This window comes from Prionailurus bengalensis, chromosome A1 (assembly GCF_016509475.1).
Source record: "Prionailurus bengalensis isolate Pbe53 chromosome A1, Fcat_Pben_1.1_paternal_pri, whole genome shotgun sequence".
NCBI classification, from domain to species: domain Eukaryota; kingdom Metazoa; phylum Chordata; class Mammalia; order Carnivora; family Felidae; genus Prionailurus; species Prionailurus bengalensis.
The window spans coordinates 109,845,185-109,873,114 of NC_057343.1; the positions used below are offsets into that span (position 1 = coordinate 109,845,185).

At 47.9% G+C, this 27,930-nt stretch overlaps 1 protein-coding gene across 1 annotated transcript; it reads left to right on the forward strand.

Annotated features, from left to right (window-relative positions):
* Window positions 1–249: 249 nt before the first annotated feature.
* SLC22A5 (solute carrier family 22 member 5) lies at window positions 250–26,356 on the forward strand. Its single transcript, XM_043587335.1, has 10 exons — window positions 250–722; window positions 8,046–8,149; window positions 14,676–14,830; window positions 15,832–16,003; window positions 17,208–17,334; window positions 19,043–19,143; window positions 20,824–21,038; window positions 23,207–23,389; window positions 24,423–24,558; window positions 24,923–26,356. Exons 1-10 carry the CDS (start codon window positions 330–332, stop codon window positions 25,008–25,010), a joined length of 1,674 nt encoding a protein of 557 aa, XP_043443270.1. The 5' UTR covers window positions 250–329; the 3' UTR covers window positions 25,011–26,356.
* The last annotated feature ends 1,574 nt before the right edge of the window (window positions 26,357–27,930 follow it).

A 27,930-nucleotide genomic window follows, 5' to 3' on the forward strand; every position in this document is an offset into this window, starting at 1 on the left:
GTGCACGCAGCGGCTGGGGCCTGCCCACCCGCCGTCACGCACAGACCCAGTCCCGCCTCTCCGTCTGCGCCGCTAAGCCCAGAGCCCGCCCCAGCCTCGAGCTCTATGTAAAGCAGGTCTCTGCAGGCAGGCCGCTATGGCGTCTGGAGCGCGACTGCCCGTTCAGTCAGAGGGCCGACAAACCGCCCCTCCCTCTCTGGGTCGCGCGGCGAGGGCCTGGCGCGCACGCGCACGCGCACGCTCCACCCCCCGCCCCCGCCCCCGCGCGCTGCCGCGCGCCCCCGCGTCCTTCGACCCCGGGCAGCGCGCCGCTGGCCGCTGAAGGCGGCATGCGGGACTACGACGAGGTGACCGCCTTCCTGGGCGAGTGGGGGCCCTTCCAGCGCCTCATCTTCTTCCTGCTCAGCGCCAGCATCATCCCCAACGGCTTCAATGGAATGTCAGTCGTGTTCTTGACGCCCACCCCGGAGCACCGCTGCCGGGTGCCCGACACCGCGAACCTGAGCAGCGCGTGGCGCAACCACAGTATCCCGCTGCGGCTGCAGGACGGTCGCGAGGTGCCTCACAGCTGCCGGCGCTACCGGCTGGCGGCGATCGCCAACTTCTCGGCACTGGGGCTGGAGCCGGGGCGCGACTTGGATCTGGAGCAACTGGAGCAGGAGAGCTGCCTGGATGGCTGGGAGTTCAGCCAGGACATCTACCTGTCCACCATCGTGACTGAGGTGCGTACTAGCCCCGGGGCCGAGGACGTGGGGAGGACCTTCGCACTGCACCCCACAAGGTGTGCGCTGGATGCTGTCACTCTCTCTCCCCCAATACACTATCCACCTCGAAGTGGGCATCCTCCAGGCAACGCTTTGAGAAGTGACTTCCAGCCAGACCATGCCCCTACCAGCACGAGTGTCCTATTAGCTGCCTGTTAATGGCCACCTTGAAGAGGGTGCCAAGAAGGCCACAGCGGTCCCTAAGATACTCTAAGACCGTGAATAATCAAAGACTTTTTCTAGATGGAGATGGGGGTGTTGAGCAAATTCAGAGCTTGGGCCAAGGGGCTGTCACCGCTTTTTCTCTAGCCTCTTGGCATCTGTTCAGAGAGAAACACTCCTTTCTTAAGAACTTGTAGGGGCGCCTGGGTGGCTCAGTCGGTTGAGCGTCCGACTTCAGCTCAGGTCACCATCTCACGGTCTGTGAGTTGGAGCCCCACGTCGGGCTCTGGGCTGATGGCTCAGAGCCTGGAGCCTGCTTCCGATTCTGTGTCTCCTTCTCTCTCTGCCCCTCCCCCATTCATGCTGTGTCTCTCTCTGTCGCAAAAATAAATAAAAATGTTAAAAAAAAAAAAAAAGAACTTGTAAAACTAAGGGAAGCATGTGTATAAAATAATGACGGTGCTCCTTTCTCCAGTTACTCTTTCCTCACCCACCCTCACCCAAAATGTCGGTCTAGTCATACCCTATCAGAGATTGTTTACCTTTTGCTTATGTTTAGTTACCAGAATTATAGGACCCATTCATCTGAACATCAATTCAGGCTGACTTGTTCACTTGGAATGCTTTAGAATATTCGAAGGCCATGTCGTTGGGCAGATTTAAAGCATACAACTTTAGTTCATAGGAAGCATGGGGGGGTGGTGCTTCTTATTCCCCAACCCCTTGGATTTTCCTTTTTGGGTAGCTTTGTCTCTCCCAGTGACCCTGCAGTCGTTAGTACTACATGTATGGCATCACGTTAACGGATGCTTGTAGATGTGCTTTGCATCTTATTCAGACACTGGACTCCCTGGGGTCTCAAGCAGAAATGAACTAGCAGAGCAGTGAAAAGAGTCCTCCATAGGCACCTAGGTGCCCAGGTTCACAAAGTGTCAGGATCAGGGATTCACAGATGAGAGAAAGCTTCCTGGCAATGGCATCTCGCTGAATCTGGAATGTTTAGCTCCAGTCTGGAACAGCTGGAAACAACCTGGAAGGAGGGCAGGGTTCACAGGGAGAGTTCTAAAAGGGAGTGTGCACAGGTCCTGATATGGCATCAAACCCTCCTGTAAGCCCACAGGGGTTCTGGAGGCCCCTTTTATGTTGCTTCTGGAGGCTGTCACCCTTCAAGGGAGTCTGATCACTGCCTTGAGCCTCTTGTGTCCATGGATGTGCACGCTTGTGCTCTGTATGTTTGGATGTTTGATGTCCCCAGCATCTGTGCTTCCTTACTGCCATGTATATGTAATAGGAGTGTGATCTGAGCCCCACTGGGATCTCTCAGCTAGTGATATCATTCCACTGTCCTGAGGTATTGATACTTGACAAGACAGGCACTGAATGGAGGTAGCTGACAGTGCTTTGTGACCCAAGAGTCGACAGAGAATCAAAACTCCTAGTCATTACAAGTCCTCAAGCAAGTCTGTCACACCCCTGGAAGCCAGTGAGTTGTGAAAGCAGAGGCTGTCCCTCAGGTTGCTTGCTGAGGCCACCAAGGGGAAGCCATACTTCATGACACAGGAGTCCCTGCAAATTCTGCTTCTGGCTGCCCAATGAAAGGGGAAGCAGTGAATTCACGAGAAGCTCATGGCATCTCTTTGGATTTTACCCTGACTTCTAGAGTCCCTTGTCTTACCCTACTCATTTGCTCTTGCTTCACTGCCCCTATCCTGTCTTGGGCTAAGACTGGTGGTGGCACTGATGAGCTCCCAAAGGTCGGCTATAGTGGAAGCGTCTTTGAGCTACATTGCTGCCAATGTCAGTCTTTTCCTTTTTTGTATTTAGCCTATTTATTTAGCTGTCTTGGCAGTTTCATAAGAGCTGCCTGCCCTTTTACCTACATATACATTTTCAGCCTTTGCAAGGAGACAAGGTTAATACATTACTTAGCCCTTTGTTTTGGGATTCTGGAATGTCTGACTCTTAAGCCCAAGGCTGTTTGTTCCTCTTAGGTGAATAGTCACCCCTGGAAGCTATTGCATTAACATTCTGATGGCTCCATTTTTCTGAGACCCATTTTCTTCCAACCTGGACCTGGCCTGCTGATCACTGCAGCCAGTTCCATGTCTGATAAAGTTTCAAGCCTGTCCTCAGCCCCAAATCATACATAGAGGTGTTTATAAGTACATTGGTATTGAATTCCTATTTGTTTTTCAACAGAAGATGAAAACCTTAGGTCTCCTGTTTAATTGTTTTTCCTTGTTGAAGTTATCAAGTATGTACATGTAGTACTAAACGTTGTGGTAGATTTACCTCTTTGCATCTCCCTGACATGAGGCTGGATATAGACAGGGTACTGAAGGAAATTTTTGGTGAATGGATTAATGAACAACTTAAGAAATGTTGTCTAAAGTTTGAGAGCTAAAGAAGGAAAGGACAGTTTAATTCATAGAAGGGAAACTTGGAGGTGGTCAGAAAGCATTGACCAAAATATTTTAAAGAAAATGTAACCTCCCAGCCCACAAACTGTGGCTTGCCCCTAAATGGATCTGCGACAAAGTGTCGGGATTGGCGGAAAGGAGGTGAAAAGGAATGCGATGAAAGGGAATGTTTCGGGAATAGTTTGGTGGTTCCTGTGCTTCTAGACTGGCCTCTTCCCTGCCCCTCAGTCATTCCTGGAGTACTAGAGAAATCAGCCACCCCACCTTGCAGTGTTGCTCCAATATCTGAGTGCTTCTTGATTCAGGACTACCCCTCTTCTGAAACCTGGGTGATTCAGCAGGCTGCCTGGCCCACCTGCTTTTTGGTATTTCTCTAGCCCAGCTAGCAGCCAGAAAGATTCTTTGAGAAACTTCTAGCTCTTCTGGCACCCATCAGTTAGGGTGTCTTCAGCTAAGACCTGGGAGTCATGTGTGTTTCCTTGCTTCTGGCCATTCTCTGCTTCTCTGAAGCCTCCTGCCCCAGCCCATGGCAATACTTTGACTCACTCCTTATTGTCCTGGAAAGTCTCTTCCTCTGGACTGGCTTTTCTGTCAGTCTTATCTCAGGTACCAAGTCTTGGAAGATAGGACAGCCCTCAATGCTATCTACAAGCCTGCCTGAAGGAAAAACCACATCAACCGGGGAGGCAGGGCTGGGCTGACTCAGTGTGGAAAGACCCAGAGCTTGTGCCTCACTGTTAGGTCTTTGCTGACATGTCTCACTCAAGGGAGAGTGAGTGAGCAGACCCTCAGCCCTGCCTTTGGAGCTCATGGCAACCAGAGAAGTTACTTGTTGGGTCCCTGAGGCCCCTGTACACACAGTCTTAGTAGAACCATCTAGACATGAGTGGTCAGATTGAGCCCTGCTCTAGCTGGCTGAGAACCGACACCCTGGGTTAAAGTTCTTAGAGCTGACACAGAGAGGGGGTTAAATAGAAAAAAAAAGAAAGAAAAAAATTCTAGAGATTGAAGCTCAGGGTTCATCTGGGCCTTGAGCAGCCAAGCCTAAGGTCCAAGCCCAAAAGATACTGTGGTGTTGCAAGTTAACAGCCCTTTTATTTATCTATTCCCTCACTCAACTATGTACCAAATAGCCTCTCCTCTGTAGAGCACTGCCAGGCGTTATAGAGGATATGGCAGCAAATTCTTTGTCTCCTTGCCCAGACAGCCTTGGGGCAAGGATCTGCCATTAACTGCAGCAGGAGGCAGGATGAAATGTGTGTAGGAACACATGGCATTCAGTAACAGGTGGTGCTTACCAGCATAGCGTGTCTGACCATTGATGCGGTCAGGCCAGGTACATCACAGGAAGAATTTCTGCCCTATGGGCACAGACCCTGTCTTTTTTCCCTTCCAGCCAACTCACAGGTTAGAACATTTAGTCCCAGGGATCTACATCACATCTCTATTTCCCACAACTGAGAAGCAGCTATAATTATATACTGCATACAAGATACACAGTTCTCTCTCTTCTTAAAAACATTGACAGCTTTGGGGCGTCTGGGTGACTCAGTTGGTTGAGCGTCCAACTTTGGCTCAGGTCATGATCTTGCGGTCATGATTTCGCGGTCATGATCTCGCTGTGAGTTCCAGCCCCGCATCTGGCTCTGTGCTGACAGCTCAGAGCCTGGAGCCTGCTTTGGATTCTGTGTCTCCCTCTCTCTCTGCCCCTCCCCCGCTCATGCCCTGTCTCTCTCTGTCAAAAATAAATAAACATTAAAACAAAAAAACATTAACAGCTTTGTTGAGGTGTAAATAACAGAAAATAAATGGCACATAAGTAAAGTGTACAATTTGAAAAGCTTTGAGAGAGAGAGATCCATGAAACCATCACCAGTAGAGAGGCACATTTCTGAACAGGAAGGATGGCAAGTCTGGACCCTTGCCAGAGTGGCTCTTAGATTTTTTCAGGCTGTCTGTTTTCACAGCTCACCCAGCTGAGGGGTCACAATGCTAGACTCATGACCTGAATCTTAAACACACATTTAGTTCTAACACTGAGACTTGCTATCATCAGCCAGTACCAGCCTATCCCACGAACCAAGAGGAAGCATCCATGAGCTAGTCTATAGCTGCTTTAGTCATGGCTGGGGAGCCACGAGCTCAGGATAGGAACACTAGATTCCTCTGCAAACACAAATCTTGATACATAGCCTGGACTCTAAGGGCTTCTCAGCCCACCTCTGCTAAAGAGGATGCAAGCCAAATCCTGGAGCCCACTGCAATCCTGGTGGCTGACACATTGGGTTGGCTGAATGGGTTGGCTGGGTAGGATCTAGTCCATGGCTGCCCTTGTGTTCATTTTTTGAGACCTATTATCTTTCCTGACCGTACTCATAGGCTGTCTGTGGCCAGTAGGAAGGAAGTGTCAACCCAGGTTTGCTTTTGGAGGCCCAAAACCAGGTCCTGAGGATTGTTAAGAATCTTCAGTGGTGGATAAAGGGCCCAGTTACTCCCAAGGAGTTACACACTTGCCCAGAGTAAGGACAGCCTGGACCAAGTGGTGGGATTGAGGCTGCAGGTACTGGAGAGATGCCCTGGGAATCTATCCCAAGATGAGCATGACAGACACCTTGTCTCCTGCAGGGGATAGTCTGACCTGGTTTCAGGTAACACCTGGCCTTGTCAGCACAGAATTCCCTATAAGCCTGTATCAGGAGACCTGACATTGTTGGGGGAGGGGTCTACTGCTCCAGAACTCACTATAGAAGCCCCTGTGGATTTCCAGTCTAGCTCAGCTGTATCAGTCCCCACCCCTCATGCGAATCCTGTTGAGAAGCAGCTACTGACTCTTCAGTTTTGCATCTCTATTGCTACAAAAGTAATGCGTGCTGGCTGGGAATAGAGCCCATCATAGTCAGGAGCTGCGGTGGTAGTCGTAATCTGGCCCCTGAAGCTCTAAGCTTAAGAGCCAGAGGCTCGCACCCCATTACCGAGTCCCCCAGCTCTCACTCCCTGGTCACTCCCATCCTGACTGTAGCAGCCGTGTCTGTATGAGAACTGCCCTGGGAGCACTCACCCTCCTAGAAGAGAGATGCTATCTAGATGCTAGCACCACTGAGGCTGCGGGGGTAGGAGGGCTGCCTGAGTATTTGGACCTTGGTGCTCCTCTATTCTTGCCTCCTGCTAATCTGGACTTCCTCTAGATTTGTGTGTGTGTGTGTGTGTGTGTGTGTGTGAGAGAGAGAGAGAGAGAGAGAGCACAAGTAAGCGAGTGGCAGAGAGAGAGAATCCAATGAGGGACAGAGAGAGAGAGAGAGAGAAGGGGGGCTCAAACTCACAAACCGTGAGATCATGACCTGAGCCAAAGTCAGATGCTTAACCAACTGAGCCACTCAGGCGCCCCTAAACTTCTCTAGATTTGAGTTTCAGATTGCTACCTCTTCCTTGCAGTGAGGATCACCACACCATTCTCAGCCCATCCAAGGTGCATGCTTATTCCAGAGTGGAGAGCCAGTTATGTGGCCAAGTGACCCTTATTGTTAGCTGTGGGGGTTCTTCATGGACTGCCTCACACCCCTCTGAGGTGCCCGGAGGCTATGTGCACACATGCCCAGTGGGGCAGGGAAGCAGACTTGTTTTTCCCCTGTCACTGGCCTGGAAGAAATGCTTTCTTGGAAGCTGCACATCGCCCCACCCCTTTGTTACTGGGGAGCCAGCAGGCTCCATGGAGGGCAGGCCAGCAGCCTGGCACCAGACAGGCAAGGGTCTGCATTCCTGGAGGGCAGCCTTCTTGGTGATTACTGAGCACCATCTTTCTCTGTTCTGGGAAACATTTTTCTGGGAACCACTAAGATTTTTGTTTTGTCCTTTCCTCTCTTTTTTTTGGCTCCTTGTTAGGCTGGGGCAACCCACCATCTGAATGTTCAGCTGCTTCCCCATGCCTACAGATCTCTTTTCATGGTAACTATAGATGGAACTATGCACTGGGAGCTGGAAAACTCAAGCGGAGCAGCCTGTTCGGTACCTCGATCCCTGTTTTACACATGGGGAAATTAAGGCACAATGAGGGAGGAAAATCTTACCTGACATTGGATAACCACTTAACAGTAGAGCAGAAGCTAAACCCAGTTTCTTGATTCCCAGCTCAGAGCTCTTGGCTGTAATTTGGCCTAGTGTTTTTAGCACAGCATTAAGGATCCCAGGGCTCACTGGCCCAGAGTGGGGACCTGGGTCCAGCTGCAAGAACAGATCCAGATGATGCATTCTGGGCCCTCTGGCCTCAGTCCTTTGCTGGATGCCTTGACTCTTAGAGCCCCAGAGTCCCACTTTAGACCCATTCCTGTGCCATTCATCCTAATGGCCTCAACCCCGCTGAAAGAGTACCCTGCCCCATCCACAGATTCTTAGAAGTGACCATGAAAGGCCACAGTATTTGCTCCCTACCTGTCCCCCCCTCCTCAAATTGGTAGCAAAACAATGGAGCTGAAAGCCATGAAAAACAGGATGGGAGGGGCCCGCTCTCCCTGTGAGGGGCAACCTCCTCTCTGCTTTGCTGCCCACATGAGCCTTTGCCTGCCTGAATGAGGTCATGACCTGTGCAGTAATGTAAACAGAACCTGCAGGGATGCAGGATATTCTCATTTAATTTAACAAGAAGTCTTAAATTTAAAACATTTAACAAAAGAAGTGAGTGATATGTCCCTTTGCTCCCTTACAGTGGAACCTGGTGTGTGAGGACGACTGGAAGGCCCCACTCACGGTCTCCTTGTTTTTCGTGGGTGTGCTGGTGGGCTCCTTCATTTCGGGGCAGCTCTCAGACAGGTAAGGTGGGTGTCTGTCTCCTGCAGCTGCAGGGGACCATGGGACCGAGCAAGGAGCATGTACGTGCCTGGCGCCTGACTTCAGATGATAGTCTCTCAGCCCAGGGCCTTGTGTTTTAAAAGAAGAGGAAGCTGTGTCTATAGTATATACTCCATACCAGGTAAAGAAACCCAACAACCTCCTCCCTAATTCTTGCTTAGCAGAACAATCTGAGCGAATTATATCCATGATCCCACTGAACCAGAAATATGCCATAATTCACTTCTTGTACCAGCCTAGTTGGCTTTCCCTAGGTGACTCTTTCATGTCCCTGAGCTTTGGAGAGGTAGACACCACACACATGCAGATGAATTTTTTGTAGATCTTAAGGCCTACAATGAATGACCACCTCTGTATTTTCCAAACCATCATTCTCTCTGGTGATGAGGAGATCTCACTAGCTGGTAGTGGCATAACAGGCAGAACTCTTAGGTTCATGGGGATGGTGCCTCTTAGCTAAGAGACCTTTGGTTATGTTACCTACTTCACAACAAGCAGAAAATGTGCTATTTTGGCCCATAAGCAGCTTATTTGTGTAATTCCAAGGTTTTTAACTCAAGTTCCATTCATGGCTTAGGGAGTTCACCTACTCTTGAAATTATGTGCAAAATTTTAGAGATTGTATATGAGCATTTTTTTCTGAGGAAGGTCCATAGTTTCCATGAAGTCCTCAGAGGGATCCATTATACCCTGTCTTTTTACCCTAGGGCTCCAAGGTCTGTTGGAGAAGTCCACAGTGAAAAGAATAGCCTTCACCCAAGGTCCTTGGCTGTACTGGATCACCCAGTGGAGTCCCAGCATTCTCCTAGCTGGTTGGGGTTTAACAGAGAAGTTCAGGATGAGAATGCCATCCTACCTTAAGAACAAAGTCAGGGGTGTCTGGGTGGCTCAGTCAGTTAAGTGTCCCACTTCGGCTTAGGTCATGATCTCATGTTTTGTGTGTTCGAGCCCCACGTTGGGCTCTATGCGGACAGCTCCTAGCCTGGAGCCTGCTTTGGATTCTATGCCTCCCCCTCTCTCTGCCCCTCCCCTGCTCATGCTCTGTCTCTTTCTGTCTCAAAAATAAATTAAAAAAAAATTTTTTTAAAGAACAAAGTCATATTGTCCCATAGCACAAACTCAGGGTGGTGTTCTGGCATGTTTAGATTATTGTTTTTACCTGAGAATCCTTTCTTCATGAGAAATAAATGGATTTCTCACTAGATTTGTGTTTTCCAAGTGTCATCTAGCCATTAGAAAAGGGTCGGAGTGCCTGGGTGGCTTAGTTGGTTGAGTGTCCAACCCTTGGTTTCGTCTCAGGTCATGATCTCATGGTTTGTGAGTTTGAGCCCCACATCCGGTTCCGTGCTGACAGTGCAGATTCCCTCCTTCTCTTTCTCTCTCTTTCTCTCTGCCCTTCTGTCTCTCATGCTCTTTGTCTCTGTCTCAAAAATAAATAAATAAAGTTAAAAAAAAAAATTAGAAAAGGATCAAATTCCCGCAGTCACCAGTGAGCATTAAAGAGTCAGGTGGGCCATGACCACTGATTGACAATTCTAGACGAGCCTGAGACACTTGCTCTTTTGGAGGAAAGACCTTGCTTCCCTAGATCTTTAATCTAGCAGTAAGCATCAGTTGATTACTTATATTTATCTAACAAATACATGGCACCTAAGATGTACTAGACACTCTCATAAGCACTGCACAAATTTAAAAGAAAGAACAAATAATCTCATCATAACCCTATGAAGTAGGAAGTATTCTTACTGTTATTTTTACAGACAGGGAAAATGAAACCCACAGGAGTTAAATCGCTTGTACAGTCACAAAGCCAGCAAGTGGCAGAGCTAGGATTTGGGCCCTTAGAGCCTTGATGCTCTGTTTTGTGTGGACTACTGTTCTCGGGCCTTGCTCTTCCAGAATTTGCCTTCTATCAAGGCAGAATGTACTAAACAACTACTTGAGGCATGTACTTGTCCTTTGTGGTGTAAGTGATACAGAGAAGTAGTACAGGAAGCTAAGAGAGAGTCTGACAGAGGAGGCCAGGAGAAGCTACCCCGACGAGATGACAATGTGCTGGGAGTTGAAAGAGGAGTAGAAACTGGCCAGCGATAAAGGGGTGCAGAGAGGAAGGAGCATTCTGGGCAAAGAGAGCTGTACTTAAGCCTAGACTCCAGAAGAGATGGCACACTTTAGAACCTGGAAAAAAGTCCTCTGTGGTGGATGTGTGGAGAGTGGTATGAAGAGGAAGCATGACACATGGAGGCCCAAGCAGAAGAGCAGGCCAAGCTTAGCTGATGGACAGGAATTTGGGCTTTAGTCACAGAATAGTGGGGAGCTGAGAGTTTTGTAAAAACAGGAGTGTGGTATAATCAGATTTGTATTTTTTTTTTAATGATTATCTGATAATTTTGCAGAGAAAGGACTGAAAGGGAGAAAGAGGGGTTGTGGAGAGACCACATAACAGGCTGTCACAGTATTTATGTGGGAAATGATGGCTTGGACCAGGCTGACAGTGGTAGAAATGGAGAAGAGAGGTAGGAGGTCCAACCAACAGCCCTTGGCTGTGTGTTGGATGCAGGAGAGGAAGGAAGATTTGGGGCCTGTACAACAGAGCCCTTCTCTGAGACAAAGTACTCTGGAAGAGGACCATGTCTGTAGGAGAAGAGTGGAGCTCAGTTTGAGTGTTCTGAATGTGGTGTGACTGGGAGAGACCTGAATGGATGAAATGAGCCTGCAGTTGGATGTACAGCTATGGTGCTCCATGAGAGGTTTGAGCTGGAGAAACACATTTGGGAATCGTCAGCTCCGTAGAACTCTTGGCAAAGCCCCCGAGTGTGGAGGAGATTGCCTGGGAAGGGTGTAGAGTGAGAACAGGGGCTGCCCAGGACTGCTCTTTGAGACCTTCCAAATGGGCTGGTCGGTAGGAAATCTCCTCTCACGGGGTTGAGTGGCAGCTAAGACTCAGAGGAATTTCCTTGATGTAAAAATCAAGGAGGAAGTACCCCAAGTTCAAAGTTGAAACTCAGTGTATTTTTCTGGGTCAACTATGTCATGGGTTAAGTAGATCTTTGTGGGCTAGCCTGAGAACCTGATTACCAGGAACACCATGAATGCCTGAGGAAAGTGTTCAAGTTCCACAGATGTGATCCCAAGCAAACAGTAGAAGGAAAATTAATGAGTACATTGAGGACTACCTTAGCCTTCTGAAGGGCAAGTGCAGTATTTTAAAAACGTAAAAAACGTGAGCAGACTTCTTTTAAGTAGGGTCATCTATGTCAAGTAAATGAAGCAGCTAAAAGTGTAGCTGTTGTAGGTGCAGCCCTGCCTTCAGCTCCTAGCATCACCTCTCAAGTTTGTCTGCACCCCTATGGGAGGCACCAGGCTTGCCGGGATGGACGGTTTCTGATCTCATTACTTCTAAGTAAGCTGGCTCCAAAAAATGACCTCATGCCAAAGAAATGACCTCAGAGCAGTAGATTCATGCCCTCAACTTGTCTAGGGTATCAACAGTAACTTTTTGTATAAGGCAAAGATTTAGTCTTCTTTCTAGAATGTTAATAAGCCTGAAATTCAAGAGCAGTTAAAATAATCCTGGGTTGTCGCAGCATTTTACCTGAAGATACCGAGTTACCTTCTTGTGTGTGAATTACAAGAGGGCATAGCCCTAGAAAGAAGTAGTCAGATATTTCCTGGTTTTCTAACATATGTGTGGTTGACATTTTGTTGACAGACTTTAAAAGCGAGCATTTCTGGTCCCAGCCCTGGACTGCCAAAAACTGGTGCTATGTAAGGATTCCCTGGGTCTTTCTCTTCCCTACCATCCCAGGGAACCCATGAGAAGGGAAGGCATGGGTAAAGGTTATCCCTGTCTCCTTATAGGAAGGGGCCGTCCCTAGGTTTGTGTGTAGGGTACTCTTGTTATGGAACAATGCAGGGGGAGATGGTCTCCTTCTAGACCAGAGTTTCTCAACCTTGGCACTATTGATATTTTGAGCCAGAAAATTCTGTGTTGTGGGAGACTATCCTGGGCATTTTAGGATGTTTAGAACATCTCTGGCCTCTACCTACTGGATGCCATTAGCACCAAAAACAAAGATTAAACCTGTTTCATTGGAGGGGCGCCTGGGTGGCGCAGTCGGTTAAGCATCCGACTTCAGCCAGGTCACTATCTCGCGGTCCGTGAGTTCGAGCCCCGCGTCAGGCTCTGGGCTGATGGCTCAGAGCCTGGAGCCTGTTTCCGATTCTGTGTCTCTCTCTCTCTCTGCCCCTCCCCTGTTCATGCTCTGTCTCTCTCTGTCCCAAAAATAAATAAACGTTGAAAAAAAAAAAAACAAAAAAAAACCTGTTTCGTTGGAGACAAGCACCAAACTCTTTAACATGGCACCAAGGCCTTGTGCGGTTTGGTTCCCCCCACACACACACCGACCCCGGCAGCCTTCTGTTGAACAGCTGACGCCACTCAGGCTGGCTGCTGGCTGCGCATGTCCTCCTGTCTCCTCCAGCTGCACTTGTGTATGCTCTTCTCTGTGTTCCCCAATCACCCCGACCTTCCTCAACCATGAAGGCCAACTCATGCTTCCTTGTGCCTTTTCTCCATTGCACTGATCAGAAATTGGTAATTAAGAGGTGTTATCATCTGATTAATGTTGGTCTCCTCCACTATACTGTGAATGCTTGGTCCCTTTTGCCTACTTCCCTTTGTCAATAATAACTTCTTTTTCGGGCCTCATCAGCTCCCCATCATTGGGGATCCCTTCCCTGAATGCCCACATCCCCAACCCCTAGTCCCAGGCCAGAGTAGTTTCTTTTGTTGTATCCCTTGTGAACCTGAGTGGTGATCATTCAGTGCACTTGTGTCCATGTGTAATTGTACTTTCAGTAGTATGGTTGTTTGATTAGAACGTGATTACTGTCTGTCCCACCAACTGTAGACTGTAAGTCCCTTGAGGGTAGAAACAACAATTTTTTTTTTTTATAATCCAGAAGTATCCCTAGTGCCTAGTATATAATTGAGGTTCAAGTAAACATTCATTGAATAAAAATGGGTAATTTAGCCAGCCCTGGCCAGACTCCAGCTGAACCTGCTAGGTTGGTTGAAATACGTTGACTTGTTCCTTTCTAACTGTGATACTATCTTTAAAACAGAACAAACCCCCCAAAAAACCAACAGTTAAAAAAATTTTTTTAAATGAACATAGAGAAAACCACACAAAACAAGTGTGTGGTGGATTGATGACTTATTCCAGGGAAATAACCTTGTAACTACCACTGAGTCAAGAAATAGAACCTTGCTGGCCACCCAGGAGCCCCCATGCACATGTCCTGTCTCAAGTACAACAGCCTCTCTCCACCATAGGTAACCACCAGGCTCACTTAAAAAAATTTTTTAACATTTATTTATTTTTGAGAGACAGAGCATGAGTGGGGGAGGAGCAGAGAGAGAGGGAGACACAGAACCTGAAGCAGGCTCCAGGTTCTGAGCTGTCAGCACAGAGCCCAATGCAGGGCTCAAACTCACAAACCGTGAGATCATGACCTGAGCTGAAGTCAGATGCTTAACCGACTGAGCCACCCACGTGCCTCTCAGCCTGACTTTTATACTAATTACTTCCTTGTGGGTTTTTTGTAGTTTTATCCTCCCGATGTGCATCCTTAAACACAATTCTAGTCTTGGCCACTTAAAAAGTTTTTGATATGTCTTTTAGTCTACTTTGATTAAGGGATTCTGCCTCCATCCTTTTCTTTACCATATATTTTATCTCTTGCACTCTGGATTGTTCCTCTGTAGAATTTTCTCGTCTGGATTTTGCTGATTGCATACTGAGGGTGCACTTCAGCATATTCCTCTTTTCTCTGTGTCTCTTGAATATTGGTAGTTGGATATAGAGACTTGATCAGATTCAGGTTCATACCCTTTAGTGAGACTAGAAATCATGCATGCAGTATTCAGTTATCTTTTCATAAAAAGACTGTTAGCAGTCACTGAAACATAATTCCCAAATCTGTCCATTTATTAAAGATTATAATATGGTGATATTCTAATTTTATCACTTCTCTTTCATTTAATAGTTGGAATACTTTCATAAAATGATATTTCCCCTCACCTATTATTGGTTCCTATTGACATTCTTTGGATATGTGACAATTGTTTCTTTTCCTTTATTTACCAGTCTTCATTTAAAATGACTTGTTTCTCCATCATCCTCCAAAGTAAACCAGTTCTCTTGTAAAAAGCTACATAATGAATACACTTCAATCCCTTGCAATCATTATCATATTTCTGGCACTACGTTGGGGGCAGTCCTGGTGCCTGGGCTGAACATTGGTCCTGGGGAGTGGGGAGGGCAAGTAACAGCACAGGGACTGGAGACCAGGACTGTCCTTGTACTGCACCCTGGCAGCACTGTCCACAGCCCCTCCCTGGAGAGCTCTGGGGGAAGCCCATCTTGGTGGAGCCCATTTCTGCCACCTCCTCCCAGCTGGATCTCTGTCACTCTCTTCCCAGGTTTGGTCGGAAGAACGTGCTGTTTGTGACCATGGGCATGCAGACAGGCTTCAGCTTCCTACAGATCTTCTCGAAGAACTTTGAGATGTTTGCTGTACTGTTTGTCCTTGTGGGCATGGGCCAGATCTCCAACTATGTGGCAGCATTTGTCCTGGGTATGGCCATCAAGTTGGAGTTGAGTACTCGATCCTGTGTTTCACCATCATCCCACCACCCACTCTCTGGAGATAGCTATGATGTCCCCCAAGGGGAAGTGGTCTCTAGCAACACCAACCAGCACTGCTTGAACCTAGTTTTGTAGGCAGTGAAATTGAGTCCTCTGAGTGCCCAGCCTTGAGTCACTAGGAGCACGGTAGCCTGAAGGCTGAATTCCAGTTCTTTTCTGGTCTCTGAGATGTGGACCTTGGCCCCATTAGTATTCAATAGCCACTTTACTAGAATTCACGAAAGATCATCTGTTAAAAAAAAAAGAGCCTTCCCAGAGCTAAGGTTGCTAAGGAAAGATGGAGACATGATGTGAGGGGCAAGGGCCATGAATGGTAGGCTTGCCAAGGAAGAAAACTGCCTCTTCTGTAAAGCATTGTGTCCAGGAAAACTGACTGGAAAGAACGAATTGATATGAATGGACTTTAGTCTTGTGATGTTTAGGGTTTTAATTCCAAGAACACACTGCAGTACTTTGGCCTGTTCTCACTGAAAGTCCCACTCTCACTGTTTGGAGGAATCCAACTCTAGCTTATTGGTCTTTGGGTTCCTTGGGTTGTATGCTGAAAGGATTATTTCTTTCTCTTCACGTCTAATAGAATAATCTTTTCTTAAAAATATTTCCTTTAAGCCCCCATGTGCATCCTTCATAGTGACTTCCCCTTTAATAAATTCTTCCTCACATGAGGATTACATTTTGAGGCCTAACGTGGCATCTTTAGTTTACAGCTTGGGGAAGTGATAAAATTTTCAAGGTAGAACTGTCCTTGAGGAGCCTAAGAGGCCAGCGTGGGGCACCCCCAGTGGGCGCTCAGACTGCACGGGGTTCAGAATCCCACCGTTTCCTAGGGCGTGGCTGCTTCCATTTCTGTTGAAAATTACATAAGAGAAAATCAAAAAGGAAATTACCTAAATTAAAGTGCTAACATGACTCCTCCCTTGTTTTGAACAGGAACAGAAATCCTTGGCAAGTCGGTTCGTATTATATTCTCCACGTTAGGAGTGTGCATATTTTATGCGTTTGGCTACATGCTGCTGCCACTGTTTGCTTACTTCATCAGAGACTGGCGGATGCTGCTGCTGGCGCTGACGGTGCCGGGGGTGCTGTGTGCCGCGCTCTGGTGGTGAGTGTCACCTGTGCCCAGGGGTGCCCATCCGCAGGATGTCTTCCACCTGGCCTTCACTAGGGGGCAGCAGCAAGCCACAAATCCCTATTTGGGCTCCCAGAGACAGGGAGTGTAAATTAGTTGTAAGTTGTTTCAGAATGTTTTTTCCCTACCGGAAAAGCCAAAAAGGAAACAAAACAAAATCCCCAGACATCAACAGACAGACTTGTTCTCAGTCCTGTGCTGGGTTTATTGAAGCGCAAGGAGAGGAAGAAGTTGTAGCCGGGAGATGATGGGGTCTAGTATGACCTTCAGGAAGTTATCAGACTGACAAGACTGCCTAGGCCCTGGTTCCGGCTGTGTGTTGCCAAGACCTCACACCACAGGCACTGGGAGAAGAGGGAGAGCGCTGGAAGTGAGAGTCCCCTGGCTTACACGGAGGAAGCCAGGCTCTACATGGGCTTCCAAGATAGAGGACTTGGACAGGCAAAGAGGAGGCTGTCCATACCAAGAGTGGGACCACAGCAGAGCGCCTGAGGCAGGAATTGCCCCTTGCAGGTGGGGTTGGTGAGATCACTGCTCCCCTTAGAGCAGAGAGCATTACAGAGCATAGTGGGAGAGGACACAGAGCAGAGCATGAGTCATTCCTGGTCATGACCAAAGGGCAGAGTCCATTTGGTGAGGTGGAAAATAAGATCCATAAAGTCTTAAAGTCCCAGGTGCTTTGATAAACATAGGCAGGGGATCTGACAAGTCATTTGGATGCAGCAGGGGTGGGAAGTGAGGAAAAACTACAGGCTAAGAGGCCAGTGCAGAAGCTTCTGTGGATGCTGGGGACAAGTAGGAAAGTACAACAGGGCAAGAGTCTGGGCTGGGCCAGGCCCAGGACAGAAGCCAGGCTTCAGGAACTTATCTTGTGCCTTTCTCTTCAGTGTCCAGCAGGTGGCACCACCATTCTTTAGAAATGGAGGTGGCCAGCCTAAGAAGGAATCTCGTCCCGGTGCGCAGGACCCTCCAAATTTTGTGCACTCTTGAGGGTACTCAAAAGCTCACACTTCAGGTCATTAGTGGGTATAGTGTCAACCATCTCTTTGCTTCTCGCTTGGAAACACCAGACATTCCCCAAATGTAGACTCTAAAACCCCATTTCCCACTTCCACTTATGCTGCACCTGGTCTGTTGGGCAGGACTGTCCCAGTGAGATTATTGCTTATACATCCAGGTTCATCCCAGAGTCCCCCCGATGGCTCATCTCTCAGGGACGATTTGAAGAGGCAGAGGTCATCATCCGCAGGGCTGCCAAAATCAATGGAATTGTTGCACCCTCAACTATCTTTGACTCAAGTGAGGTAAGCGCCATGAGGGAGCTGGGCAGAGGGTGTCCGTGACCATGATTTTAGGCCAGCACCACACAGGAGCCCAGCCCTCTCCCTGCCCAAGCCCCAGCTGCCCTGCAGCAGGTCCTGTTCAAATTCACATCTCGAGGAGAAGGTACCAGTTGTCCAAATCTCTTCACCTTCACCTTTGGTTGTCATACTTATGTAATTCTCTTCTAGGCAATCATATAGTTAAACCATTAATTTGAATAATAAACACTCTGAGTAATAGGACTTGCATGAAGTTGGCATCATGGGAAATTATTGTTTCTCATGTCTTAGGTAGTTTCTCATTTAAAAAAAAAATAGTACATAAAATACAGAGCAAAAGTAGGTTTGGAGTTAGAAATGTCCAGTGTCCTTCCACCCACCAGTCATTCGTGTTGCATATCATCTTGGAGCCAGCTCCTTTTTGACATCCGCCTCTTCCGCCTATGCCACCCCTCTCTGCAAATCCTATTCTCATGTGCCATGGGTAATTTCCTGGCTCTGCCTTATTCCTGGGTCTTGATTCTCCCTCCTGTTCCCTCTCCTTCCACCATCCAGAGCAGGCAGTTTTCCTTAGTCTCATGACTACCACAAGAGGTTAGAAGTTGTAATTGCTGGCTGATGGGGTCCTGGAATGTGTCTCTGATCTGATGGGAAGACAAGGCTGTGAGAACAGCCACTAGCAGTCATGCTGAAGTGTGTGCAGAAGGAACGTGAGAAACACGCAGGACTCAGGTGCAGACCAGGGCTTAGGAAAGGGAGACCAGTTATTACAGGCATCAGAGAAGCTGCTGGCCACCAACAGCCCTGCCTGCCTCACAATTAAGTGCTGGCCCAGCAACAGCTCCCACCCAGCACGTACTGGAAGGGCCTCTGACACACAGATGGCAGGGCGGGAGTAGATGGCAGGGAGGGCTTTTAAGTGTGGTAGCTTTGGTGGCTTTTCAGTGAGGGGTCAGTCTGGGTGAACCCATAAGCCCCACTGGCATCTTTGAGGAAATGAGGCTATTTCAGGGGCTCCATTAAAGTCAAAATTTGACCTTTGGTTGAACTGCTAACTTGAGAAAAACAAACTCCAAAGCTGGGTTTGCTTAAGAAAGCAACATCAGTGTGTTTAGACGTGTGGTTTATTAATGTCCTTGGCTGTGCCAAATTTCATAGGAAGTTACTCTGGGTGAAGCTGAGGTCAATTTTCCTGTTTTTCTATCTGAGATTTTTTTCCTTGGAAGTAACCCAGTAACTACATGGTATGAGGACTCAAAACATTAATTCTTTAAAAATATCAAATCAATAAAGTGCACAGCCAGTTTCTCTCTCTGACCCAGAGGGCAGGGAGCCAGCCTCAGGAAGGAATGCTTGGGAGGCCTCCCTGGAATGTGGCCACTGATGGTGGCTGGGGGTGGGGCAGAGAAGGAGCTGTCAGCCTGGGCCTCTGCCTTGGCTGCATCCCCTGAGGTATGGGTCACCTACTTTTCCTTATTCTTGCTCACTAATGTGTCATCGACAAGGCCTGGGGATGCCTTCTGCAGCAGCGTAAGATACACTCAGCACACTTTTTCTTTTCAAGAAAGAAACATAAAACACTCACCAACTTGGAGACGCAGAAAGCTAAGATGATAGGGTTCAGGTGTGTTATTGAATCTCTGAGTCTCCAGCCTCTCCATCCCATACCCTTGTCATATCATTCCTGCAGCTACAAGACCTGAGTTCCAAGAAACAACAGTCCCACAGCATTCTGGATCTGCTTCAAACCCGGAATATCCGAATGGTCACTGTCATGTCCATAATTCTGTGGTGCGTAAGTGAGACCTACCTGAGGCTTCCTGACAAAGCTTCTGGCAGTGGCTGTCAGGCCTCTCATTTGCAAATGTGTGCCTCAGACCAAATTGAAAGCCTGTGTCATCAGAAAGCGTAAGGGATCTGCCTTGCAGTGAAAGAAGTGGGCATGTCACAATTTTTAGCTTGATGGAATCTCAGAAAAGGAGAATGAAATCTGTTGTGGGGGCTTTTTGGGAAGCTGTGGGGTCTTTGGGGAAACCCTCCAGGTCCTGAGGCAGATCCTTGATCACTGTGGGCCCTAGTTTGTTTCTGTCCCCTGCACCTCAGACAGTGACTGACGAGGACAGGGGAGGCCTTTAAGAAGGAGCTAAGTGAAAACGTTATGTCCTTCCCATTACAGAGACTGCTAAGTACTGTCTGGGAATGTGGAAGCAGAACATCCTCCCTTTGGGATGTTCACAGATTGTCCTGAAGGCAGGGCCCATAGCCAAGATGTCCTCAGGCTCCTTTTAATGAGGCATTTCACCAAGCGTGTCAGGAGGGCATTTGTGAGTTACCAGAGAAGGGGGCACAGCCTAGTGCCTTGGTAGCATTGGCTCAGTGGCCAGACCCTTGGGATTGTAGAATACCTGAGCTTGCTGGGTGAGAACAGCAGGCTTCATCTCAGTGTCCTTTGTCACTGGAGCTGTCAGTTTTGAGGCAGCCAGCTGTTTTGCTCCCTGGGGGATACTGTGAGTCACTCACTTCCAAGGAATTGCCCAGGACCCCTCAGGGCAGTGCACCACACCTGTGTGGGCCTCAGACAGGACCGGTGTTCATCCTGCACCACAGACTTGCCAGCCTATGATGAGTCACCTATTCTGTGGTTCACCCAGGTCCTCTTCCACCTCTGGATTTCCCAGGGACTCCTGGACACTTCCTTTTTCCTGATTGTCCCAGCTGTGGTTTCAACATGCAGATGAGTCAAAACATCCTAATGCCTAAAGGTCTGGTTTGCCAGAGTGTTGGTCATCAGCAGAGAGAATGCCTACCAGGGATAGGGTCCAGGCCTGGGACATTGGGAAGCTTGTAGATGAGAGATGATGTGGCCCTGCCATCGGGAGCTCCTCCCCTTGTCCACAAGTACAGTGGGGCTGCAGTCAGCCGCTTCTGTCCATCCTCCTCTGGGCTGAGAGCCACAGATGGCGGGTCTGCTAGGAGGTCTTTCTCCAAATGTTTGACCTAATGATTGTTTTATCTTATCCCTCCAGTCCTGTCACACCTTACTTGACACATGCCTCTTTTCTCATTCTCTCCCTCCTTCTGCACTTGCTGGATTTAGGGGCTGGGGGGTCACAGGGTAGGGAAGTAGCTTTTGTGAGTACTTTGGCTTAGGGTTTTTAAAGCTGAGAAGCACGTTGGAGGTGGTTATTGTTTTTGTTTTTTTTTCAACAAAGTAAATCTACCTGAATTATATAAGCCTTTTTGCTGGGACTCTTTCTATTTGGAATGCTCTGAAATTGGTGTGGTCCAGGGTTAACATGGGGTTAGGAGGAAATTATCTTTTGTTCTAAGAAGTAAGGCTCAGGGTTAAACCCGCTGTCCTCCTGGCGAGGATAGTTTTAAATTTCCTGCGCTAATTGTACTTTAAAAGTTGTTGAGGTTGGGAGGCACATGGATGCTATTTCTCCAGCTTTCTCCCGCACTCTTTTCCAGGATGACCATCTCAGTGGGCTATTTTGGGCTATCCCTTGACACTCCTAACTTGCATGGGGATGTCTATGTGAACTGCTTCCTGTCGGCAGTGGTTGAAGTCCCAGCATACGTGCTGGCCTGGCTGCTGCTACAGCACCTGCCCCGGCGCTACTCCATGGCCACCGCCCTCTTCCTGGGCGGTAGCGTCCTCCTCTTCGTGCAGCTGGTGCCTCCAGGTAGGGGCCACATGCATCTGTGGTCTGAAGTTTTTGCTGACTCACTCATTCTCTACCAGGCTGTGTCCCCCCATTAATGAAGAAAATGAAATCACGCAGAAACAGCTTACTTGCATATCTGCATCCTCCATCAAAAAAATCAAGAGAAAGTGTCTCCTGGGACCAGACACTCATCATGGCTTGGGCTTTGGGGGAGTGGTGAGAGCTGGTGGTGAGCATTAACTCTCCCAAGTTAAGGTGTGCATATGTGTCCTCTGCAGAGTAAGGGGGAAGAAAGAGCCAACCCCATTACTCTTGAACCTGGGCCTATGTTAGTCATGTATTTATTCAATAAGTAGCTCCGGAGTGCCTCTGTGGACCAGGTGCTGTGCTTGCGGCTAAAGACGCAGAATTAAACAAGTCAGACAGAACCCCGGGCCCTCCTGGAGTTCGCACACTAGTTGTGAAGACAACAAACCAGTAAATAAAATGGTTAATATGGTGCAGACTGGGTCACCTTTGATAATAACAATAAAGGACAGTGGAGAGCTAGTTTAAATAGAACAGTCATGGACAGTGTCCCTGAAGAACAGGCATTTGCAAGTGAGCAAGGACGTAGATGGAATGATGGAGAAGACCGTGAGAGGGTCTACACATAGAGCATTTCAGGCTGAAAAAACAGCAGAGGCAGAGACCCTGAGGAGGGAATAACTCTGGCATGTCTGAGGAGAAGGAGGGAGCTGGTAAGAGGTGAAGGGATGGAGAAGGAACGGGCCAGGCACCGCATGGGTCTCACAGGCCATTAGCTGGATTTTTTTTTAATTTTTTTTTTTAACGTTTATTTATTTTTGAGACAGAGAGAGACAGAGCATGAATGGGGGAGGGGCAGAGAGAGAGGGAGACACAGAATCGGAAGCAGGCTCCAGGCTTTGAGCCATCAGCCCAGAGCCCGACGCGGGGCTCGAACTCACAAACCGTGAGATCGTGACCTGAGCTGAAGTCGGACGCTTAACCGACTGAGCCATCCAGGCGCCCCTAGCTGGATTTTTTTTTAATGTTTATCTTATTTATATTTGAGAGAAAGTGAGCATGTGTGGGGAAGTGGAAGAGAGAAAGAGAGGGAGAGAGAATCCCAAGCAGGCTACATGCTGTCTGTGCAGAGCCCGATGTGGGGCTCAGACTCACAAACCTGAGATCATGACCTGAGCCAAAACCAAGAGTTGGATACTCAACTGACTCAGCCACCCAGGAGCCCCAATTTTTTTTTTTTTGAGAGAGAGAGACAGAGAGAGAGGGAGAGAGCATGTGCATGCACGTGAGTGGGGTATGGAAAGAGAGAGCAGCACTCAGCACTGTCAGCACAGAGCCCGTTGTGGGGCTTGAACTCACAAACCGTGAGATCATGACCTGAGCTGAAGTCAGATGCTTCACCAACTGAGCCACTCAGGTGCCTCAAGTGGATTTTATTTTTAAAACCATCTTGGTATCCTACTGATGGGATAAGGAGGCAACCTTTTTCCAGAATTCACAGAACAGTGTGTGGACCTTTGTATTCCATCATGGTATCCAGATACATGAATATGGGGGCCTCTGGTGGTTGTTTGTGGGTGCCTGAGCCTGGCAGTGTTCTGCACAGGCATGGCATATATACATAGAGCTCACACCAGAGCTTAGGGTGACCCACAGGCCACTGTGCCTCATTGGTACAGCGAGCAGGATAGATAGGATTATTCCTGGGGATCTGCTGTCCTATGAATTGTCAAGGTCTATGTGAGGGAAAGCATGAAATGAGTTAGAATGGAACCCCATTCATCCACAGGTCATTCATTGATTCCACAGTGCCTGCAGTGTGCGGTTCTAGGGTGCCACCTGACCCCTCGCTAGGCATGTCTTTAGTGACTTCTGGACTAGAGCAGGTTTACTTGGGCTATTGAGAGGCTCACTTCGGTGGTCTATAGGCTGAGAAGGGCATGTCCTCACACAGCTGTGGGTCCCAGCCTCCTCTCAGGAAGCAACTTGGAGGGATATCTTGGCTACAGCTTCTTATCCCACAGAAGGTCATTAGAGAAACTGTCCCCCATATCCCAGAAAGGAGAAAATATGTTTGCTTCAGGAAAAAAGATACAAAATGCCTAATAGCAGCGTACTGTGGGTTGGTGCCTTCTACTTCCTTCCCTTTGCCTTTCCAGATTTGTATTACTTGGCCACTGTCCTGGTGATGGTGGGCAAGTTTGGAGTCACTGCTGCCTTTTCCATGGTCTACGTGTACACAGCCGAGCTGTATCCCACAGTGGTCAGAAACATGGGTGTGGGGGTCAGCTCCACAGCATCCCGCCTGGGGAGCATCCTGTCCCCCTACTTTGTTTACCTCGGTAAGTCCTGTGGGCTGGGGCATGCAGGAGCCGTGGCATGGAAGCACTGATTGCCTTTAATGTGAGCTCTGGTGGGTTGTTAACAGCAAAGCAGGCACACACAGCAGATGGGATCCATCCAGTACCAGATCTATGCCTAGAGAGGGCCTGTGTCCAGGCACACTGTAGAGGAGGCACTCACTTGTAAACAGAAAACGACCTACGCGCTAGCTAGAAATCAGTGAGATAAGTAGAGTTTTGTTTCTGCTCTGGCTATCCCAGGCCTTCCATCAAAGAATCTAGTTCCCTTGTCCTAAGAAACTGCAGCATGGTATAGGGAGCCCATGTACTTAATTGAAGAAATTTCTTCTTGGAATCAGAGTATAAAAGGAACATGGAGGGAAGGATGTCCATTCAAGACATCTGATGGATGAACTGAGAATTACCGTAATTTGGAACACTTTGGTTTTACACCATGGTTCTATACTGTGTAAAGATATGCCTTGTGCCATTTTATGTAACAGGGCATAATTTTTCTCTTCTTTGGAATTATTTCCCCATGGCAGCTTCTCCCTCCTGCACACCCCCAGCCTGCACATCTTTGGGGGGGGTTGGTGGCCGCCTTGAAAGTACCCAGAACATGTTGTGAACATGCTACATGAATCTGACAAGCAGAAACACATTATCTGGCCTTAAGGCAAAGTGAGCGGGTTGTGACATATCTAGAGAGGTGGAGGAGTTACTGCTGTACCTGGATGAGAACCTCGAGTTCCATGGAAATGCAGCATTGGGAGATAGGAATAGTGCCCTCCTCCCGGCCCACACCCCTCCCCTGTACCGTGAGGCACTGCAGGATCTCTGGGCACATCTGTGCCAACTCTGGGTTCTGAGTGAGACCTGTCCAGGTGCCAGGTTTCAATCTGGTAGCTCAGACTGTGGGAGATGCAGAGGCTGAGAAGGCACGTGGTCCCCTTTAGAGTCCTGGGAGCACAAAGGGAGGAAGGGAGGCCAAGTCTGACTGCATCCCTCGCTTAGAGTTCTGTCTTTGCCATAGGTGCCTATGACCGCTTCCTGCCCTACATTCTCATGGGAAGTCTGACTATCCTGACAGCCATTCTCACCTTGTTCCTCCCAGAGAGCTTTGGCACCCCTCTCCCAGACACCATTGACCAGATGCTGAGGGTCAAAGGGTAAGGTTGTGCTGGGTTGCTGGGTTGCAGTGTTGATGTACTGGGTCCAGGCCTGGCTGAGAGTTCCCTACAAACTCTCCCAGACACCGTGGGCTAGTTTAGCCATCAGAGGGTTAGAAATGGCAAGGTGCTTAGAGACTGTCCTGTCTGGTCTGAGACAGACCACAGTGTCACCATGTGCATCTCCACCACCCCAGAAGCTCTGGGACCGCAAGAGACCAGGAGAAACCTTTTAGAATCTGCTGTAAGATTTTTTCCCCCTTAGTGAGATCATCTCAGTTCTGGGTTTTGTTTGACTATTTAGAGACTGGTAGACATTTTTTTAAAGATTCATTGCTAACACTAGTTTTGTTTGTTTTTGTAGGATAAAGTACAGGCAAACTCCAAGCCACACAAGGATGTTAAAAGATGGTGAAGAAAGCTCCAAAGTGCTTAAAAGTACAGCCTTATAACACAGCATCCAGTGGGGGAGAAGGTGAGGAGAGGGACAGGGTCTTGTCAGAAACAGCTTGTGCTGTTGTGCAGACACTGAGCCCTTCAGCAGTGGACATCTCCACCCTTCATGCTCTTGCCTCTGTGTCTGACTTGCTCCTGGCTGGACACCCAGACTCAGAGGTTGCATGTGGCCCTAGGGCATTACCTTCCCTCCAGAGTGACAAATTTAGATACATCTTAACTCCCGGATTTGGTGGATGGTGGACTTGGCACTCCCTAAGAAGTTAACTGTTTGCCAGAACCAATGGGACTTAGAAGAATAAGAGAGACACATGCTAAATTTACATCTTAATTTCAGGCCACCTGAAAAGACTCCTGACAAAACTGGAGGTCTAATTATCCCCCCAAATCTTCTCCCCATTTCCCTCTAGTGGTGCACTTTAGAGGAAAACAAATAATTGCACAGAGAGTTTGCTTTCTCACACTTTCTTAGTCTTAAGGGGTATTAAGTGGGATTGTTGCTCCCCCAGGCAGGAGAGCACAGATCTGGGGAAACCTAAAGGTAATTAATACAGAGGGAACTGAGCAGATAATGGAAGAAGGGCAAGTGCATTGATTTGTGAGTTCTGGTGCCACTCAGTGTGACTACTGGGTTGACTTGTTTACATCTGATCAAAGCCTTGGGCTTGTCCAGGCCCATACAAGGTGCATCATCGAATCTCTTATTCTTGTTTTCCACTGCTGTGTGAATCACATCTCTTAGCTTCTGTGGTTTCTGATGTATGATTGGAAGGAAGTGTATCAGTGAGAAAGAGAGGCAAGCAAACTCATCTCTTTTCTCAAAACTATAATGTAGATTTTGTATATTTGTGTTTTGTTTGTTCATTTGTTGTTTGTTATGTCTTTTTCTGCTTAAGTTATTTGCCCTTCAGAATAGACTTTAGGAAAGGCTTGTTCTTCAGCCTCCTGGTTTGTGTCTTTGTTGTTTTTTTCCAACCCAGAATCACTCTGGCGATGGCCTGCCATTGCCCTTTGTGCAAAGAAATCAGCCTTAGCCACAAGCACTTCTCTGAGTGCCAAAAATGACGTCACTATAAGAGTTCCTTTTGTGATACCTAATCATGGGAAAAAATTACAAAGAAGAAAGTTAACCTGTGTTCACAGTCTTTCAGAGTTGCTCACTTCAGTCGTGTAACATTGGGAGATATTTTGTGTTCAGTGTAACTGTCTTTTATGATTATGTTACCACGGTACTCCAAAAGCAGATGCTTCACCTGGATAAAAACCATATTTTTGTGAAAGCTACTGAAGTGCCTTGGTAAATGAAGATGTTTTAATAAATAAAATGATTTTTTAAATAACAGCTGCTGCCTACAACCTTTATTTCCACAATTTGGTGAGTCATGCCACACTACCGCCTGACTTTTGTCTGGGTCAGCTTGGGCTCATTGTTGCAGTGATCGGTGATTAGTCTCTCAGGCTAAGATTTAATCCCTGTGTGCTGGAAACCTTTACTTTATTAATTGACAGTGGAATGAGCCAGCCTTCTTGCACAAGTGCCTGGGTTCTCCTGAAAGCAGGGCCTGAGACCAGTGCTTCTGTGCAGTTAGGTAGTATATTTGGGAACAAGATTCCAAGGGGGAGGAAACAGGGAAAGAGGGACACCCAGTACAAGGATGCACGCTCAGGATGGCCACCACCAAAGGCACTGCTCCAGCCAGCCAGAACTTCTGAGGAGCCCTATGCATCTCAAAACCATCTGATCTGCCTCGTGGATAAAAGGGGGAAGCATGTATACATCGGCTTCCTTTCCACATGCATCAAAGGCAGCCCCATAGGTGTCAGGCCCCCAGGTTTCCAGGTTGCACATGTGTGAGTCCTGAGCAGGGCCTTTCCTCTGGTTAGAAAGCAAGAGGTAATATATTGCAGACCTGAGGTGAGGCAATGTCAGGTTGCACTTCAGTGGAGATGGTCAAAGCTTGTGTGAACTGGTCACTGCAAGAGTGGCTGGAGTAAGTGGTGGGGCCAGGAAGACTGTGGGTTGGGCACAGTCCATAATACATATATACGTAAAACATGCCACAGGGCGATTTGAGCTAGAACGTGTAGATAGATCTGGGTGAAAAAGCTCCAGTGTTGGACAGATAACTCAAAAGGCCTGTTGCATAACATAACAAGTAGCATCAAATTCCAGTGGGAAGGAAGGAAGCTCATCTCATGTAGTCCTACTGGCTTCTCCACTCTCTTCAAATGTGGTTCTGTGCTGGACTCCTGATTAACAAAGTTTTCTCTCTTATTCTCCATGCCACTGATCCCAATCATTTGTGGCCTTCTGCAGACAAAAATCATAATTACCTGAACGCTTAGAGCTCTTCCTGTGGCCAGGCAATAGCCCATGTCACTGCTTCCAGGACTGAGCCAAGTATCTGAAAATCCAAGCCCTCTGGGCCTGCTGGACTTGTTTCCATCAGAGCGATGGCTTTGGGAATACTAAGCAAGTTATCCTGACCAGGGACCTCCTCTCAAGGAGAGAGGGGTGCATCATCTGAAGTCACAGGGACAATTGGTGCTCAGTTAAAGCCCCTAAGAATTAGAAACCAGGATCGCCACAGAAATACAAAGGACAAAACAAACAAAGTCAATGAGCAATTCAGATTTTAAAAATAATAACTTTTCTACCACAGATAAAGATGAAAGCAAGAGTAAACCTATGATCTTTCTTATTCTTGGCAATAGCTCCTCTCTCTCAGAGTTCCCTAAACATTCTCATAAATTCCAGAAGGGCTATGTTTGCCAAAGAGAATTATTCTACTTAACACCTAGTCGAAGTGATGGTGAATGAAGTTGGGCAGAGGGCCCTGTTCTCTGTCAAGAAGTAAGTGCAAGAAATCTTTCCCCTAAGTGTTTATCATTTAATTGCTTTTCCTAAAGGGTTTT

Coding starts and splice junctions, on each gene's coding strand:
- SLC22A5 (XM_043587335.1), top strand. CDS start 330: ATGCGGGACTACGACGAGGTGACCGCCTTCCTGGGCGAGTGGGGGCCC. Junction 8,150..14,675: donor TCGGGGCAGCTCTCAGACAG/GTAAGGTGGGTG, acceptor CTCTCTTCCCAG/GTTTGGTCGGAAGAACGTGC. Junction 19,144..20,823: donor GTCATGTCCATAATTCTGTG/GTGCGTAAGTGA, acceptor ACTCTTTTCCAG/GATGACCATCTCAGTGGGCT.